This window comes from Staurois parvus, unplaced genomic scaffold (genome assembly GCF_062004578.1).
Source record: "Staurois parvus isolate SC_StPar_1 unplaced genomic scaffold, SC_StPar_1.0 ptg000361l, whole genome shotgun sequence".
NCBI lineage: Eukaryota > Metazoa > Chordata > Amphibia > Anura > Ranidae > Staurois > Staurois parvus.
In genome coordinates this window covers 17,640,376-17,658,690 of record NW_028318157.1, presented here as the reverse complement: position 1 = coordinate 17,658,690, position 18,315 = coordinate 17,640,376, and the positions used below count along the sequence as shown (strand labels likewise).

At 38.4% G+C, this 18,315-nt stretch overlaps 1 protein-coding gene across 7 annotated transcripts in view; it reads right to left on the bottom strand.

Annotated features, from left to right (window-relative positions):
• The window catches only part of FGF13 (fibroblast growth factor 13), a 489,250-nt gene that overhangs the window by 104,835 nt on the left and 366,100 nt on the right, over positions 1 to 18,315 (bottom strand). For 6 of the 7 annotated variants that reach the window (XM_089684975.1, XM_089684977.1, XM_089684974.1 and 3 more), the window contains one exon: positions 1,497 to 1,607. In XM_089684975.1, coding sequence (XP_089541101.1) covers positions 1,497 to 1,607 — 111 coding nt within the window. Of the gene's footprint in view, positions 1 to 1,496; positions 1,608 to 3,355; positions 3,658 to 18,315 lie in introns of those variants that run through there. The other variant, XM_089684978.1, reaches the window with a different exon arrangement.

The following is an 18,315-nucleotide window of genomic DNA, read 5'->3' as shown; positions in this document are numbered from 1 at the left end:
AAACTCCAGGCAGGTTAGGATTCAAACTGACAACCCTAGTACTGCCAGGTGGAAGTGGTAACCATTTATCCACTGTGCTGCCTCCGCCATGAAGCTGAATACGATACCCATCTCCTTTCTGCACAAACAAAACATTTCACTTATATACCCCTTTCCTATAAAAACATTTAAACATTGACTAGCAGGCACAGTTGGCATCAGATAAATACTATGTTCATTGCTGATGGCTGTCCTTCCATACCTCTTTTTAAAGGTCGATATCAGACAACAAGTGAAAACTTTTATTAATACTAATGCCTATCCAGTAAACACTACAACTGTGTTAAAATGAGAAAGTTTTTAAATCTTCTTTAATCTGAGTTCTCTATAATCCACCTAATCAAGAATATAAAAAACAGTTTACAGGGCCACTGAAAGTCTGTTTCCTGCAGCGCAGGCTGTGTAATTTCCTCTCTCTGCTTATTGTATCAGCAATCACATACCAACGTTTTGATAGTGGTTGTGATAAACTTCTTTGTATTGATTGTTCTCAGACTTTCTGCTTGTGAAACACAGCAAAGAGACAGTGGTGGGTGTGTTTGGGAATTCCTATATGGCATCACAAATATGGGTTCTCAGATATTTTATATATAGGGTATGATGGACTGGTGCAGCTTAGCAATGTTTGGATTACAAATTGAAATACTGGGCAGGTGGGATAGGTTCCCTGTATGCATCTCAATTTTTAATTTTTAATGGTTAATACCTTTAGTTTTGTCAGAACAGTAGAGGCTCAATACCATGACAGGATGAAATTTCAAATGATTTCCACATCACTAGATTTGGGGCCATCTGTTTTTCTTATCGGTTTCTAAGTATTTAAAAATAATTCCTATCACCCACATGTTGGATAATGGAACTTTCCAGAAGACTGAAGATAAAAGCGTTAAGTTTGTAACTGTGAAATATGCTTTTCCTGGGTATAGTTTGGCACTTTGCAGGAATGTTAAAGCATAGCTCTTTAGCAGACAATATGTATTCAGAATACTAAATTCTGATGAGTGAAAAACAAATTCCAACTGATTGCTATCAGCTTTTAATTAATTCATATGCACCCAACGGAATGCTCAGTGGTGTACAAGGATTTTTGTTGTGTAGGAAGGGGTTAAATGGTTATCGGGTAGAACTAAAGTCAAGACTGGTCTATTATTGGCAGGATGTGTGGGTGAATATATGTTCTTTGATTTAATGTGATACAATCTAGAGGACATCTCTGGATCTCCATGGAGATAACATTTGATTCTCCAAGCTCACAACAACCCCCCCCCCACTCAGCTAGTCTTTGTAGTATTAGCAATACATTTCCAACACATACTTGTTGCTTTTAAAATTGCAGTTGAGATGCCAGTGTTGACTCTGGAGAACATCCCTGCATTTCAGAGAGCTGTCTCACTACCCACCAGGGCAAATGAACAATAGTGATGGCGAGACTGAAAAAAAGGTCAAGGACTACTTACTGTAACTGCTTTCCTCCTCCTTTGTTCCATCAATTGTGCCATCTGCCTGAAGCTGCAAGTGGAAGCCTTGCCTGCTGTACAGTTTAGTGACTATACCTTTGAGTTGAGGTTCTGTAAGGAAGCAGAAAATGAACACACATTAGATACGTCTCCTAAACACAATACAGCAGCTTGTAGTCTTGCTATATTTTGAATGAACACATTTCTAAATCAGGTCTGCTAAACCTACCAGTCGTTCATTCTGGACTCATTATGGCACAACATAAGATATGACATTAGTAACTAAAAATTCATAATTCTGAAACTTTCTTCTTTCTGAAAGACTGAATTACGAACATTTGTTTTTATGTTATAGTATATAAAGTGTCTATTTTACCAAGTGAAAAATGTTCATATTTTGTACATGGCCATAAAGGAACTGTGGTATAGTTTTTTATGTAGAGGTCTAGGAATATTTGTATAGACACAGAATTCTAATTTGTCCACACTTCCCTCAAGCAATAGACCTTAATGTCTTCCCTTATATAATGAATACTAAAAAAGTATATACAAACATAAAAGACCAAGATAGAAAGACAGTATTATGATACAATTGGCAGTTATCTTGCCTTGCCTTAAAATACTGGATTTTGTTACTTTCATTCAACATGTATAGAACAATCCACTAAAGCATATTTCCTTTTATTATTATACAAGTGTGTAGTTACATTATAATAGTATTATATGTTGTAAAGTGTTTTTTAAATCTGCAAATACCTACTGGTAAGTATCTTAAGTTATACTCAAAAGCTTCATAACAAGGCAACGCAAAGGGTAGTGGCTATGTGCGCAGTACAGATATCCTGCACAACCATCGGATTTTGGGTTACTATAGTCATATTAATATTAGATTGAATCTGGTTGATTGCTATAGGATACTGTTCTTTGCACATTTCTCTTTGCCTTATTAAATAAGCCTAAACATGTCAACTTATTTGTCTGACCAGAAAACAGAACATGTATAACATCACTGATAAATAAAATAAGCTTTCACAGTAGCAAGAGGGAAATCCCATCTCCACGTAACAAGCAGCTACTAAGAGGAAAATTGTGCATCTGAAATAATATGTTTACTGCAAAAGGGATTGCCTGGCGAACACTCTCAAAGAAATTATAACAGGTATTAACCGTCTGAGCCAGACATTCTCTATGTCGAATTACCAGCGTGATAACACAAGTACTCTAACAATATTACAATTACCCCCTCAGATTCTTGGAATAAAAATGACTGTAAATTTGCCTATGCTTTGTTACTCTTTCTATGTAAAAAAAAAAAAAACAGAACTGCACAAAATTAGATGGTAAATGGCACATATTTGTGCTTACCCTAGATGCACTCGATTCACTAAAACAGCAATTATACCTTAAGGTTCCATTGTTAATTCATACAAATACCTCATTGCCTGCCAGGGCACTTAGTATAACACAGCAATAGTACCAATGCTATAAAGAACAGTTTATGTTATCTATCCTTGATTAATAAAGTGGTGTTTGTGTTACCATTCTGGTAATTCCATTAAGCTCATTACTATTGCTCTTATGATTATGGCAAAAAGATGTCAACTGGAATCAACTATTCCTTTCTAGAATATCCCACTAACCCTCCAATCAGCAACAAGACACTGCTTCCTCTGCATTAACTTATTACGACATTGTGCAAGCATTTTCTAATGGTAGATCTCTGTTAAATCAAACAGGTTAATGATTTAAACACATTACAATAGAGCGCTATCACTGACAGATATATCCTATGCAATATTTGATGAGGCATGACTGATGGATGTGGAAAGACCATGGTAAACCATAAGAAGCTCTCAAACCTGGTCGTCGTCGTCTCCTCTTTTTAGAACCGAACAGTTTGACCCGAGAGAAGACATTGAGTTTATTTTTTTCACAGTTTCCTTTGCCTTTGCTGGGGCTGTTAACACATTTACAAGCATTGGATTTTTCCCTCTCCCGAGCTTGTCTCTTCTGTCTAATCAGGGAGCTGGCAATTGCAGCAGCCATGGCCAATGTTTACCAACAACAACAAAAAAATTGTCTTTTCAAATGAAAGATACCGTGATGCACAACCGGATTGGGTGACAATCCTTTTTTATTTCTAAGAGACAAAAAAGTTGACCCTTACATTACTATAGTCACTACTGATGAGCCTCCTAAATACTGTCACATAATTTGGATCTTCTGCTGAGTATATACTTTAACTGTCTTCTTTCCTTTACAAATAACTTTGTCCAACCCTCAGATCTCTTTTCACCATCAGCCTCGGTTTCAGGTTGTGCTGGGTTTCTCCTTTCTTTGTCCAATGGAGATAATTTTGCAGAGTTTTAAAACATAAATATTGACCAACATTGCAGTATGGGCTTGACCTCGATGAAACAATGGTCTGTTCTTTCCAGTTCCATTCTGGCATCATGGACACAGCTCACGTCTGGTTTTCCTTGCTGAAGCATCATAGTTTCCATAGACACACTAGTTACATTGGAAATTAAAAAAAAAAAACCTTTTCCGTATTCCAGTATAGCTGTTGTGTTCAATGCAGCAGCAGCAGCAGTCTCAGTCTGCATGCACTGAAGCCACTTGTAACTGTGTATGTGTGTGAGCGAGAGAGAGGGAGAGAGCGAGAGATGCAGATGGTCTGTTCCCCTCCTTTTTTTTTCAATGAATTACAGAATAGCTCTGACCAGTCTCCTATTGTATGTCATCTGCTAACATCTGGTTACTTTTACAGAGTACAAAAAAAGCATTTACAGCTGAGTTGCTCCATTTGTTGGCTAGAGTCATGTATGAATTCACATTGCAGGCTTTCCTATCTATGCAGAGGTTTGACATGGCAGGTCAGGATGAGCTGTGTGTTGATGAAGGGAACTTGCTCTCAAGAGCCACCTCCCGAAGAGAGAAAGGTAGCCTGAATTAATTGATGAAGGACTCTTTCATTGCTGGGGCAGATTAAAAAAGCAAAACAATTAACCAGGTTTGGGAAAGAAGATAATCTATTATTGGTTTTTCTTGAAAGCGAAGGATTGGCTGTTAGGGATTTTATCCTGATTGGTTGGTTCCCTTTTCCTGCCTAGCTCTTCTTCAAAAGATAAGATTTAACTAAGTACAGCAATTCCTTCTAGGCTGATCAGTCTGAGAGTGAGAATACTAATATATCAATATGTATTCTGTAAACATTCTTGTTATAGGATAAATCAAATACCATAATTGAAGAATTCAATAGAAGCTTGAAATTCTAAGATGCAGTTTGCTAACATGAGGAAATAGCAATATAATATTGATCTACAATTGCTTATAGAAACATGAGTGAATTGAGAACTGTATGCCAAGTCTAAGCTGGTGTACAAACAAAGAAGAATTTACCATCAATCAGATGCAAAAGGACAATTTGCATAATGTACCAGAAGCTTCAAGTGATTGTAAACCTCAGACCTGAAATATGAACAAAGCATATCTATCTATAGTGTGCAGTTGTCTCAATTAGGAGCACTAAGGCTACATGTACACTAACCCAGTGTTTCTCAACCTTTTTCCAGTCAAGGTACCCTTTAATATTATAGGCAATCTTGAGGCACCCCATTCTAAAATGTAAAAAATGAAACTAAAGGTTTTACATGCGCAAAGATCCACAGAGGTGATTTATTCTTCCAAAGCAAATACACCTTTGCACACACTGGTACTGACTAGTATTCCAATGTTTATCTTCTTTCTCACTCAGCTAATGTGACCCCAGTGCTGGCAGAGAGAGGCAAACAAGGATAATGTGCAGGCACCCAACATCCCCCTTATCAACCAATGACATAATTAATTGTTAGGACGCCAGTGGCTGTAAGGTTGTAGTGGTGCACGATGAAAACCTGTGGCTTTGTGTAACTAAAATGCAGGCTTCTTCCACCGGATGGCTTGTGTACAATTTTTGGGCACTTTTTAAAAAATTTTGCCAAGGCACCCCTGGGCACCCTGGTTGAAAAAGGCTGTACTAGCCTACCCTGACTGCAGGAAAATGCAAAATATGGCAAAAACGCATGTAAGCATGATACCACATTTGCACACATTTTTGCCTTGTTTTGCACTTTCCAGTGGTTGGCAGTCAAATTGTTCCTATACTGAAAGGAATTCTTCCGCGTTCAGAAGCGGGAGGCTAAACCTCACCTAAATGTGGCAGCTCCTAAACTCTACTAAAAGCCTATGTGTACATGGACAAAAAAACACCAAAAGCTCCTAAACTCAAGTTTAGGAGCTGCCAGTGTACATGAAGCCTAACTGTCGTTTCTGACGTCTGCTCATTCCTCTCCTATCTGCATGAGTCCCTTCTGACAAGTTTTCCTGACACCATGAGAAAAATGGTGACGGGGAGCAACTTCCAGGAGATTGACAACCTCAGCTGTGTTCCTGTGTGCTGTGTGGAGGGGGAGTGTCCCTTTCATCCAATCATCTCTCAGAGCTCTCCTGTGTGTAATTTCAGCGCTCCGCCCCCCTTTTTTCTGAACTCTCAGACAAGCTTTATAATATCTGAGCTTTGGAAGAAAATAGAGAAGAGAATACGGCAGATAGACAGGTACAACTGATGTAGGAGGATTTGTTTCATCTTTATGTATCACCTGAGGCCAGACTTCACTAAGTATATGTAAGGGTTTACAACCACTTTAACGTTTTTTTAAATAATGAAAAAATGAATATCACTGAAAAATATTCACTGCAAACAGATTCAGAAAAATGAAAAGCACCAGTCTTGACCATAGCAGCAACCAGGTATCATCTTTTACATAACCTGGCAAAATGACCCAGGGAAAATGACTTGGTGCTAAGAGTAACACAGACACTCAAAGACAAATCATTATTTGTGTCTGTAACTGTGAAAGTACACCCCCTTTCCATCAGAAAACTTTTCCAGTCCTGGTGGAAAATAAATGAATTACAAGTTCTCCCACCTCCTAATGTGAATGAGTTGTGCATCCCTGTCTGCCATTGATGGTACTGTGAATAAAGTATGTGAGTAGCAGCATCAACAGAAAAGTTGTTTTTTTTGGGGGGGAGGGGTTTTGACAAAAATGCTAGGGATGCCAAACTTTCCTCTCTCATGCACAATTTATGAATCGTACCTCAACAACTAATTATTGTGATAATTGCATTACACAGCTTTGTGCTCTGGAAGCTTATTGTTTTTGCTACAATTATATATTGAAAGTATTATTGTTTTACTTTTTTTTTTTTTTTTTTAAAGGACAAATTGGAAGCTAATTTCTGGTGCATTGGCATGTCCCTGTCTATGAGTCTTGGCGAGATGTTGAGGCACTTCAAAACTGCTTTAAAGCTTGTTTATAAAGCAGTGTTCACTTACTAATCTGTGCATAAAAACTGCATCAAAAGAAAAATAAACATTCACATACTTTTCTGTGCTCTACTGATAATATGAACTAAGCTATTATGCTATTTTTCTATAGTCTTATTATTGTAATAGCAAGACAAGTCGAAGCTGCTTTCTTAGATGAATTACCAAGTGACTATGAAACAAATGATTTCCCTACTGAAGCTCAAACATGCATATCCTGCTAATGGCACATAGATGTAAACTATTTTGAAATGTAAACCGATTTAATCTGTTGCAAATCACAAACTTCAAGGACAATCTGCCTTCATTATTTTAAAGAAGAGGTCTTCTGGTGATGAAAAAAAATGCAATTTGTCGTAAGAGAAATATGTAGGATGGCATTGCTGACATCTGAAAATACTGGTTGTCTGGTTTTCATGGTTTCAAGTCTTTCAGAAATGGGAAGGAATTGTGAAGTGAATTTCTGCATCTGTGTTTGAGACTCACAAGAACTGAAACCTGACATAGCCAGCCAACTGGCATTTTCACATGGAGGTCAGCAATGGCAGCACACATACAGTATTTGTTTCATGGCAAATTTACTTTCAAAATTTCAGATTTTCTGCAAAGTAGATACATTACTGGGCATAGAAAAATGCAAGTGTTCGAAGGGACACTGAGGACATTGCCAACAATAACAATATTAAAAATTCTGTCCCACTCAAGCTCTGCCTTAAAGTGGTTGTAAACTTCAGACATGAAATATGAACAATGCTTATCCCTCTGTAGTGTGTGCTTTTCCAAAGTGCTAAGTGTTATTTCTGTATGCTACCCCATTACTCTGCTATCTGCATGAGTCTCTTCTGAGTTTTCCTGACACCAAGAGAAAAATGGTGACGGGGAGGGACCTCCCATCAGATTGATAGCCTCAGCTCTGTTCCTCTGTGCTGTGTGAAGTGTGTGTGTGGGGGGGGGGGTGGGGGGGGGGGAGTTATCTTCCCCCATTCTCTTCACTAAGTTCTACAATGTGCAATTTAAGCTCTCTGCCCCCTGTTTTCTGGAAGCTTAGACAAGCTTTAAAAATTCTAGACTTTAAACAGATGTAGAGAAGATAATACTGCAGATAAATAGGTACAACTTAGGCAGAAGGATTGGTTTAATCTCTGTGCATCAACTGAGGCCAGTCACTACACTGAGTTTATGCAAGGGTTTACAACCACGTTAATCTGCCCAGGTTGAGAATGACTTCTGATAAAGCTGAAAACATCCTGGTCTAAATATTAAGACCCTGTTCACCTAACACACATGTCCACATGTCATAGTAACTGTTTGGTTAATGAGGCCGCAAAAATTGCCTCATAGAATATGATGTTCCTTGAAAAATGATGTTCCTTGAAAAAATATGGGTGCTCTTCATTAATACTACATATGAAGCAAAAGAGAGATCTTCCATCATGCACTTCTGAAGCAGATAGAGAACCAGTGCTATTCTGTGTCTGTGCATTCTGCAGTCATCTTAAATAATGGCATCAGTCCTGCCCAACTTCCCACCATGTTATAGAGATGAGAAGAGGGTAGTGTTCTGTGGTTGCAATCAGAAGCGAGTGGCCTAGGGTGATGGCATTGCTTTTCCATACATACAGTACAGGTAAGTGAGCAGTTTCACCCTAAGAGAGAAAGTGTCTTCCTGGCTCGAATCTCCAGGTGAAAGTAAAGGGAAATAGCCTGAAGAAAAGGAAACGAGTGCAGCTTCCATATCTAAGAACAGGTAAACTGTAAATAATTTGTGCGCAGATTAAGATACACTTTACAGGATAAGTTCACCTTCCCTGAACAAATAATAAAACACATATTTTTGCAGGAAACAAGTTCATTTATTATTCCTTCCTGCATGAGCCTTGGAAGCATTGCACCCATGATCAGTGGGTTGTCTGTTTGAAAGCTGCAGGGCTTGTGGATGAACTGTGAAGGCACTTATCAGCACCCTTGCAGTTCATGCAGAACTACAAGCCATCAGTCTCAGTGGCTGACAGTATTTTTAGTTCGTTCATTCAGAAGAAACTGCAAATTAATGATGTGGCTGTGTGAGCGGAGCCCCGCACAGCTGAGCTCTTTTCAAAAAGTTATAGTGGGTGCGGGGAGAAGATCCCCTGCCCATTGTTACATTGAGGGAGCATTATTGGAACTGGAATATGTTACATGCTCCACCCTAAGTACAGGTGGGACATGTAACATGTTCTAAAAGGTGAAATTAGCCTTTTATTATTTATGTATTTATTTATTTCAGGTACTTATATAGCGCAGTCAATTTATGCAGCGCTTTACATATATATTATACATTCACATCAGTCCCTAACCCTCAAGGGGTGTACAATCTAAGGTCCCTAACTTACATTCATACATACACATACTAGGGCCAATTTAGACAGGATCGTATTAACCCCCTCTTACCACTTGCAAGTATGTATTGAGAGCTTTCTGGTACCTCCAGTAACTGTGCTGAGAGCACACAGGGAGCTTGCTCCCAGCACAGTAAAGAGTTTACATAGGAACACATATATACAGCCACTTAGCATTAAAGCCTACCCACCGAGAGGCCGCATAACTATAAAAAAAACTGTATCACCAGCTTTAGTTGAAACTCAGTTGTAACAATGTTAATTTACATATAAATCATTGTTTTTCAGATCTTGTGTCTTTTTTTGGACTCTGTCTTTTCCAACTACATTATCTTGCAGCATAAAACAATAACCGCAAACAAGAGATTCTATTGTATGCCACTCTCTGGGTCCTAGTTATGCTCCAAATGTAATTTATTGTAATCAGTATCCACAGAAATTATCTCACGTGTATAAACGGCAACATCTTAACATTATTGTTTCAGACAATTTCTTGCTAAGCTTCAGTACTTGGGATTGTCTCACACAACACCATCTTGGGGGAAATTGGATCAATGTTTACCCAATTATGTTATCTTTATTGAATTGAAACTTTGTACTTTTTGCATCTCACAAGTGGCCTTTACCAATAAATAAACTACAAACAAACTGCAACAAAAATTAACAGTTTGATTTTGAATGGATACTGGTAGAGGCTTATACCCACCAATTTCTACTATCTCTATTAATTCCCCCTGTAGTAGCTGCATCTCCAAATTCCCTATAAGGCCATTCTGAAAGGTCAAGCTCTTGGAGCTGAATTCTAAATTGATACTAGGACTGCATCTAATATGTAGGAAAACAACCCTTTTCTGGTACATTCAGTATCCAGAGACAAATGTTTTCAGTTCAAATTTAAAAACCTGGGACTTTTCCTGAAATTAATGAACAGTTGGCAACTAGATATATGTGATACATTACCACTAGAGATGCTAAATGTATTTAAGTACATATATACAGACCTCCCTAATATATTTTGGCTGACTTCACCTGCTTCCCTGGTTACATGTAATTTCCTAACCTAAGTGGTTTATATGTTACAAACTCTCATTACTTTCTGCATTCAGTACACGTTGCATGAAAAGTTATTATGTGTTTATGGAAGTTAACTTATATTCATTTAAAAATATTTTGCCAAATTATACTATAAATTGATCCTATTGTTTGAGTATTGGTGGGTATCAATTAGTTAACTAGTTAAGACCACAGTGGTACTGTGTAATAAACTCATAATGTGGCCATTTTCATTTCCAGTCACAGCAGCATTGCAGTACCATACAATATTGATTAAATATGATTGAGTGCCTTTTTGTTGAGAGATGAATACTGGGCATAATGCTAGGCAGTCTTGTGACCTGATAAATGGAAAGTGCGTTGTATGCGGAGAAGTTGATTTACTATAGGCAAACAGACTGTCCACTTTGAAAGGGAATATACACTTTGCAAGGGGATTTTACCTTGGCTTAGTGAATGAAGTGAAACTCTGCTGACTTCCAATCACACGCAAGCAAAAATGTGCAAGTGAAAATCCTGTAAACAGCCTATTTGTCTTTCGTAAATCCACCCCAATAAGTCTCAGTTTTGTTCAGGAACCCTTGGTCACAGAATTCTTTGGGTTAGGGCACTTTGTCTATGCAATCTGAAATACAGTAGTGTGAGTGAAGGGAGTTGGCAGAACAGATAATAGAGGTTTGCTGTGGCAAAAAAATAAAAAAATAAATAAAATGCCTTTAAAGTCTATCTACAGTCAGGTCCATAAATATTGGGACATTGACACAATTCTAATATTTTTGGCTCTATACACCACCACAATGGATTTGAAATGAAACGAACAACATGTGCTTTAACTGCAGACTGTCAGCTTTAATTTGAGGGTATTTACATCCAAATCAGGTGAACGGTGTAGGAATTACAACAGTTTGCATATGTGCCTCCCACTTGTTAAGGGACCAAAAGTAATGGGACAGAATAATCATAAATCAAAATAAAATATAAAGTGCAGCGCTAAAAATATAAATGTGACACAAAATTATATATTCATAAAAAAGTCCCAATAAAGGTGACCTAGGGTAACAGTGCACACTCACCAGAAGTGCACATAAATAGTGCAATGTAGCAAAGATGGAGTTCAGAAAGTAGTCATCAGCATGGAGAGGCTAGATGTATTCCCTTGATCAATGAAGGTCCGCACGATGAAAACAGAGCTGGGCAGAATAAATCCACTGGATGGCAGAAAAGGAATCACGGCTCCACCAAAGAAAAGCACCACTCCTCCACTGCACATCAACGATATCTAAGAAAAAATGCTCCCCACAAGGGATCAAGAAAAAATGCCCATAGTGAAGTATAGTTAAAACTAGTTTATTGGGATAAAGCAGGATGCATCCAGTAAAATGGCAAAAAAGCTAGCACACATAAACAGCTAGCATATGTAAAACGGACAGGACTAACCGTCCTGTCAGATGTAGTGGCCGCCGGAGCTCCACAATGCTCCGACGGCGTGACGTCAAGGCGTGCATAGGCTCCATGCTGATGACTACTTTCTGAACTCCATCTTTGCTACATTGCACTATTTATGTGCACTTCTGGTCAGTGTGCACTGTTACCCTAGGTCACCTTTATTGGGACTTTTTTATGAATATATAATTTTGTGTCACATTTATATTTTTAGCGCTGCACTTTATATTTTATTTTCATGTGAGGATTTTTTTGGTTATCCTGTGTGTTTCAGCTGCTTGTCTATCGAAAAGCGCTCACTTTTTTGCTCTCTGTTTTAATCATAAATCAAACTTTCACTTTTTAATACTTGGTTGCAAATCCTTTGCAGTCAATTACAGCCTGAAGTCTGGAACGCATAGAGATCACCAGATGCTGGGTTTCATCCCTGGTGATGCTCTGCCAGGCCTCTACTGCAACTGTCTTCAGTTCCTGCTTGTTCTTGGGGCATTTTCCCTTAGGTTTTGTCTTCAGCAAGTGAAATGCATGCTCAATCGGATTCAGGTCAGGTGATTGACTTGGCCATTGCATAACATTCCACTTCTTTCCCTTAAAAAACTCTTTGGTTGCTTTTGCAGTATGCTTTGGGTCATTGTCCATCTGCACTGTGAAGCGGCGTCCAATGAGTTCTGAGGCATTTGGCTGAATATGAGCAGATAATATTGTCCGAAACACTTCAGAATTCATCCTGCTGCTTTTGTCAGCAGTCACATCATCAATAAATACAAGAGAACCAGTTCCATTGGCAGCCATACATGCCCACGCCATGACACTACCACAACCATGCTTTACTGATGAGGTGGTATGCTTAGGATCATGAGCAGTTCCTTTCCTTCTCCATACTCTTCTCTTCCCATCACTCTGGTACAAGTTGATCTTGGTCTCATCTGTTCATAGGGTGTTGTTCCAGAACTGTGAAGGCTTTTTTAGATGTCGTTTGGCAAACTCTAATCTGGCCTTCCTGTTTTTGAGACTCACCAATGGTTTACATCTTGTGGTGAACCCTCTGTATTCACTCTGGTGAAGTCTTCTCTTGATTGTTGACTTTGACACACATACACCTACCTCCTGGAGAGTGTTGTTGATCTGGCCAACTGTTGTGAAGGGTGTTTTCTTCACCAGGGAAAGAATTCCTCAGTCATCCACCACAGTTGTTTTCCGTGGTCTTCCGGGTCTTTTGGTGTTGCTGAGCTCACCGGTGCGTTCCTTCTTTTTATGAATGTTCCAAACAGTTGTTTTGGCCACGCCTAATGTTTTTGCTATCTCTCTGATGGGTTTGTTTTGTTTTTTCAGCCTAATGATGGCTTGCTTCACTGATAGTGACAGCTCTTTGGATCTCATCTTGAGAGTTGACAACAACAGATTTCAAATGCAAATAGCACACTTGAAATGAACTCTGGACCTTGTATCTGCTCATTGTAAATGGGATAATGAGGGAATAACACACACCTGGCCATGGAACAGCTGAGAAGCCAATTGTCCCATTACTTTTGGTCCCTTAAAAAGTGGGGGGCACATATGCAAACTGTTGTAATTCCTACACCGTTCACCTGATTTGGATGCAAATACCCTCAAATTAAAGCTGACAGTCTGCAGTTAAAGCACATGTTGTTCGTTTCATTTCAAATCCATTGTGGTGGTGTATAGAGCCAAAAATGTTAGAATTGTGTTGATGTCCCAATATTTATGGACCTGACTGTATGTGGCTCACAGCTTAAAGTTTATAACTCTTAACAATTTACTTCTCTTATTTGTTCCCTTTTAGTCTGCTAACTTTAGTAATGAAATGTTTTGTTATTTTACCGGGTTCTCCAAATTTTCTAAGCATGGGGCCGTTTATTGTCCTTCAGACTTTAGGGGGGACAGACTGTGACCAGTGGGAGCAGAAAATACCCCAGCATCAGTGGTCATAAACAATGTCCCATCATTGGTTTGAATGGAAGGAATAGTGCCCCATTGTTGGTGTCAGTGGGAAAAATAGTGCCACATTGATGGTGTCAGTTGTTGGAAGAGTGTCCCAAGGGCCAGATAAACTCAAGTCAAGGGCCACATATGGTACCCAGGCAGTAGTTTGTAGACCACTGTTATATCTGTTTTATAAATTAAAGTAAAACCTGAAATCCAGAGAACTTCTGGAACTCTGTCTGTGCTGCACTAAAATAGCAAGAATTATCAGCCTTGTCCTTTTCTCCTCTGTGAAATTCAAAACATGTATATTCCATGTTATGGAGATAAAGAGAAGAAATGTGTTCTATAGTTCTTTTACACTTTCAGTTGTAGGATGACAACATGGCTCCTCCATAGATACAGCACAGTGAGGGAGTGTCGTCAAACTAAGACAGGAAATGGGTTACTGGAAGGATCACCAGCCACCATATCTAAAGAGTGGCAAACTGCAATATACAACACATTTCTATTATTGGGTTTAGATACACTAAATATATGCACAGGTATGTCACTTATAGATATATAGAGATGATAAACTAGAGAGTGCAAAGTGTTTGGAAAACCACTCATGCCTTGCAGCTCAAAGCCTTATAGATATATAGATATGATAAACTAGAGAGTACAGAGTGTTTGGAAAACCATTCATACCTTGCAGCTCAAAGCCTTCTAGAATAGTGGTTAATTCTACCCATACATCTTCCCTTTCCATCATAATTGTCTCTCGACACAAATTTTTTAAATCCATATTTTATTTGTTGCTGAAATATATACATACCATGAAAAAACATTACTACAAAACACCACATACAAAAAGAAAAAAATACCACACTAAACACAATGTTTACATCTTAAAACATTACACATTCTAATGCAACCAATCCCTTTGGTCCAAAAAGAGTAATAATTCCTATGCAAATATTATTAACAATCCTGACTTTGTAACATCTTTCATTTTCTCACCTATTTGGTAACAAACTAGGTAGATAGGGCCATTCCGCCCAAATCTTTTAAAAGTTATTTAACCAAATCTGTAGATGTTAAAATCTGTTAAAACAGATTTTCTGAAAGCAGAGGCCTTGAAAAAAGATGGCAGTTGCAATCGTTCATGTCACACAATATTTGCAAAACTGTTTATCAAATCTATATTTTCAAGAAAAAAAAGCATCAAATGAATTTTATTGTAGGTAGTGGAGAGTAAATAGATACCAAATGTGTCAAGCCTCAAAGCTGTGTGTGCCAGTTAAAAGGTGAAAAATGATGGTACCCAAAATTATCAATAGGTGATGCCTTAAATGCTTTTACAGCTCATGAGTTTAGAGTAAACTGTAAATGATGACCCTTAAATTATGACTCTCCCTCTGACATTTGCAATGATATAGAACATGTGTAGTGCAATCACTGGTGATGGAGTTATTTTTAATTTTATTATAATTTTCTTTTTTTTTTCTTTAACTTTATTGCTATAACAAAGGGGCTAACAAGCCTCTATGTGATAGCATGGGCAGGAGACAGGTACACTTTATGGAGACATCAGAGGAATATTAGACCCCAAATGTCTTCCCCTGCCCCCTGCTTCAGCAGATCAAGCACAGGGGTGTGCTCGATCAGCTGTACACCCAACCTTCTAGCTGAGATTTTTACATCTTTGAAAGTGGTCAGAACTAAGCACTTCTGGCTCACAGTATTGCAGAGGAGGTCAGGGGATGGATGTGCCTCATTCTCCTCCCATTCACTGTCCTGATTGCAGATGTTGTGGTCGATATTGAGACAGAAGGAATCATTCTTAATATCTTTTACCATTCATCTTCTTCCACGTTGCTTTTTCTGCATTTCAGGGGATATTTCATCAGATATTTAGATTATTAGATATACATACATATATGTATATATATATATATAAACAGAAAATAGGAAATAATGCCCTTTGTATTACCAGACAACACTGCATCCTCTATTACTGGGATCTTATAATATATAATATATCTTTTAGGAGCCCACTGCATGATGCAAAAAGATACAAATAAAAGCTTTGTTTGGGTATAGAAAACTCTTCCTGCAACTGTTGAAATTATTTTAGAGAAATATTACAATACAATTGCTCTATAATTAGAATAACCTGTTGTTTCCAGAGGGCACACACACCATCTTTGCCAATTTATATACATGTTTTTTACATATTGTTAGCCCAAACAGGTGTAAAGAAAGTAAACCCTTTTATTTTTGGTAATCCTTAACCACTTGATGCCTGGCGACATATCCGCACAATGCTGGAGTAACAGTGGTATATACTAGGATGATAACTGCAGCTGCATTTTTTTTAGAGCCAGTGGAGCACTTTTTTGCAAAAGCAATCCTAGCAGCTAAATAGCCACTGGATTGCATTTACAAGTAGTGCAAAGGGATTCCCCCTCCCTCCCATTGCCTTCTGCCATGTTTCCAGGCTCTCCCACTCCACTAGGGACCTCAGGACTGCAGCCTGCGGCCCTGATCATCTCTATGGTCTAAGAAACCGGAAGTGATGAGTATTTTGCCACTTGCAGGTTTTGTAGGTTGTAAACAAACTGGTTCAAAAAAAACATCAGATCATATTAATTTTGGTTTGATCCAAAGCTTTTAATAGCAGAGGAGAGATCTGATCTGGGATCTAGTAAAGATTAAAGAGTACCTGTCACTGCCCATGCTATCACAAGGGATTTTGTTCTTTCCTTGTGACAACAATAAAGTTAATTTAAAAAAAATTTAAGCTACAGTGTAAAAGATTTTCCTGCCAGGTCATGGAAAGAAAGTGTACAATGCAACATCTCAAGACAGCATGAACAACACCAACAGGAATAAATCATCCCTAGCAATGCGGAACTTTTAAGGCTTCGTACTGAGGAAAAATGACAAGTTCCATAAAAAAATAACAATTTTATTATAACAATACAAATATTAAACATTGATCATTTGTGACTGCATAGGTGCTTCTGCAGTACAAAGAACATCACAATAAAACCGTAAACAGTTCTGCATTATTTCAGATTAGATGCTTGTATGTTGCCGGTGACTTGGTTCCAACGCGTTTCAAGCTTCTGATTATAAATTACTCAGCTCTCATCCCTCAGCAGCTCACAAAAGCCACACCTCCCCAACAGCAATACTGCAACTCTGTGTTGCTGGAGCCTTGTAGTAATATGCTACACAGCCATGTTACCCAGATTGAAACATTGCTTTAAAGAGTCCATGTTTGAGAAGCTTTCATTATTCTGCAATATATTCATGTTTTTTGCCATCCTGAACCTGTTTTGCATTGTTGCTTCTAATTTTGAACCTGTTTAGCAAACTGCAAATTACAGTTACTCTCTGTCGGATTATTCAGCCGATTACCTATTCTGTTAAAGTACAACAGTTTGGCTTGCCAGTACATAAAGTGTATATAACCACCTGGATGTGCTGGACATCATTGTTCTTTTCCCCCCTCCACAAACTAATATGGCATTTTTTTTTCTTTCTTCCAATTTTACTTTTTTGTCCCACTTCCTGGCCGCCATTTTCACCTAGTCTCCTCTAGGACCCAATGACATCAGGAACAAAGATGGCAGTGGTGTGACTGATTATAACAGGTCAATCCTGGAACTAGGGAGCAGGTGAGTATGTGAATTATGGGCAACTCTGGATAACAGGTAAGAGTGCATAAAGAATGGAGGGTAAGAGGCAGAAAAGTTCCTCTTTAACTTCATTCAGCGCACACCACTTCATTAACACAAATAATGTTCAGCTCTATCCTACTCCTTTTTTCTTGTTAGATAGTATTAGTTAATGAAGGCCAAACAACATAACAACAATGTAACTATGATAAAGTAAAGTAATGTTGAGTGGTGATTACCTTATAATGTAATTTTAAGGCTATGCCTAATATACATTTAAAGGCAAAGTTCATCTTTTGAATGAAACTGACTATGCAGATAAGGGTCCCCAGTGGGTTTAAAAATGGAGCAACTTGCACAATGATAGATTAATGTGCCATACCTGTAGACCATCTATGGCACCCCTGAAGCCAGGCCAGAAGACTTCTATATAGTTATCATTCCCCTGTCTGTCCTATCTTGTTGCATACATTGGATGATCACAGGAGCAAGCATTCTCTCTAGTTCAAAAGTCATGCATGTGCAATTCACTCTCTCTCCCCCTGGGACGATGAAATGCTTTTGGAGTCACTTTTATACAAAAGGTGAATTGTAAACCTCAGGAAAGCATATCCCTCTATAGTGTGTGCTTGTCTCAATCCAGAATTCTAAGTGTCATTTCTGTCTACTGCTTCATTCCTCTGTTATAGCTATGAGTCACTTCTGATGAGTTTTCCTGACACCAAGAGAAAAATGGTGACAGGGGAGGGAGCTCTAGCAGAGTGACAGACTTAGCTCTGTTCCTATGAGCTGTGTGGAGGGGGGATGTGTCTCTTGCCTCCAATCAGCACTCAGAGCTCTCCCAACTGAGCTCTGCAGAGTGTAACTTCAGCTTTCCACCCCCTTTTTTTGAACTCTCAGACAAACTTTACAATTCAGCCCTTTGAACGGATATAGAGAAGAGAAGACTTCAGATAGACAGG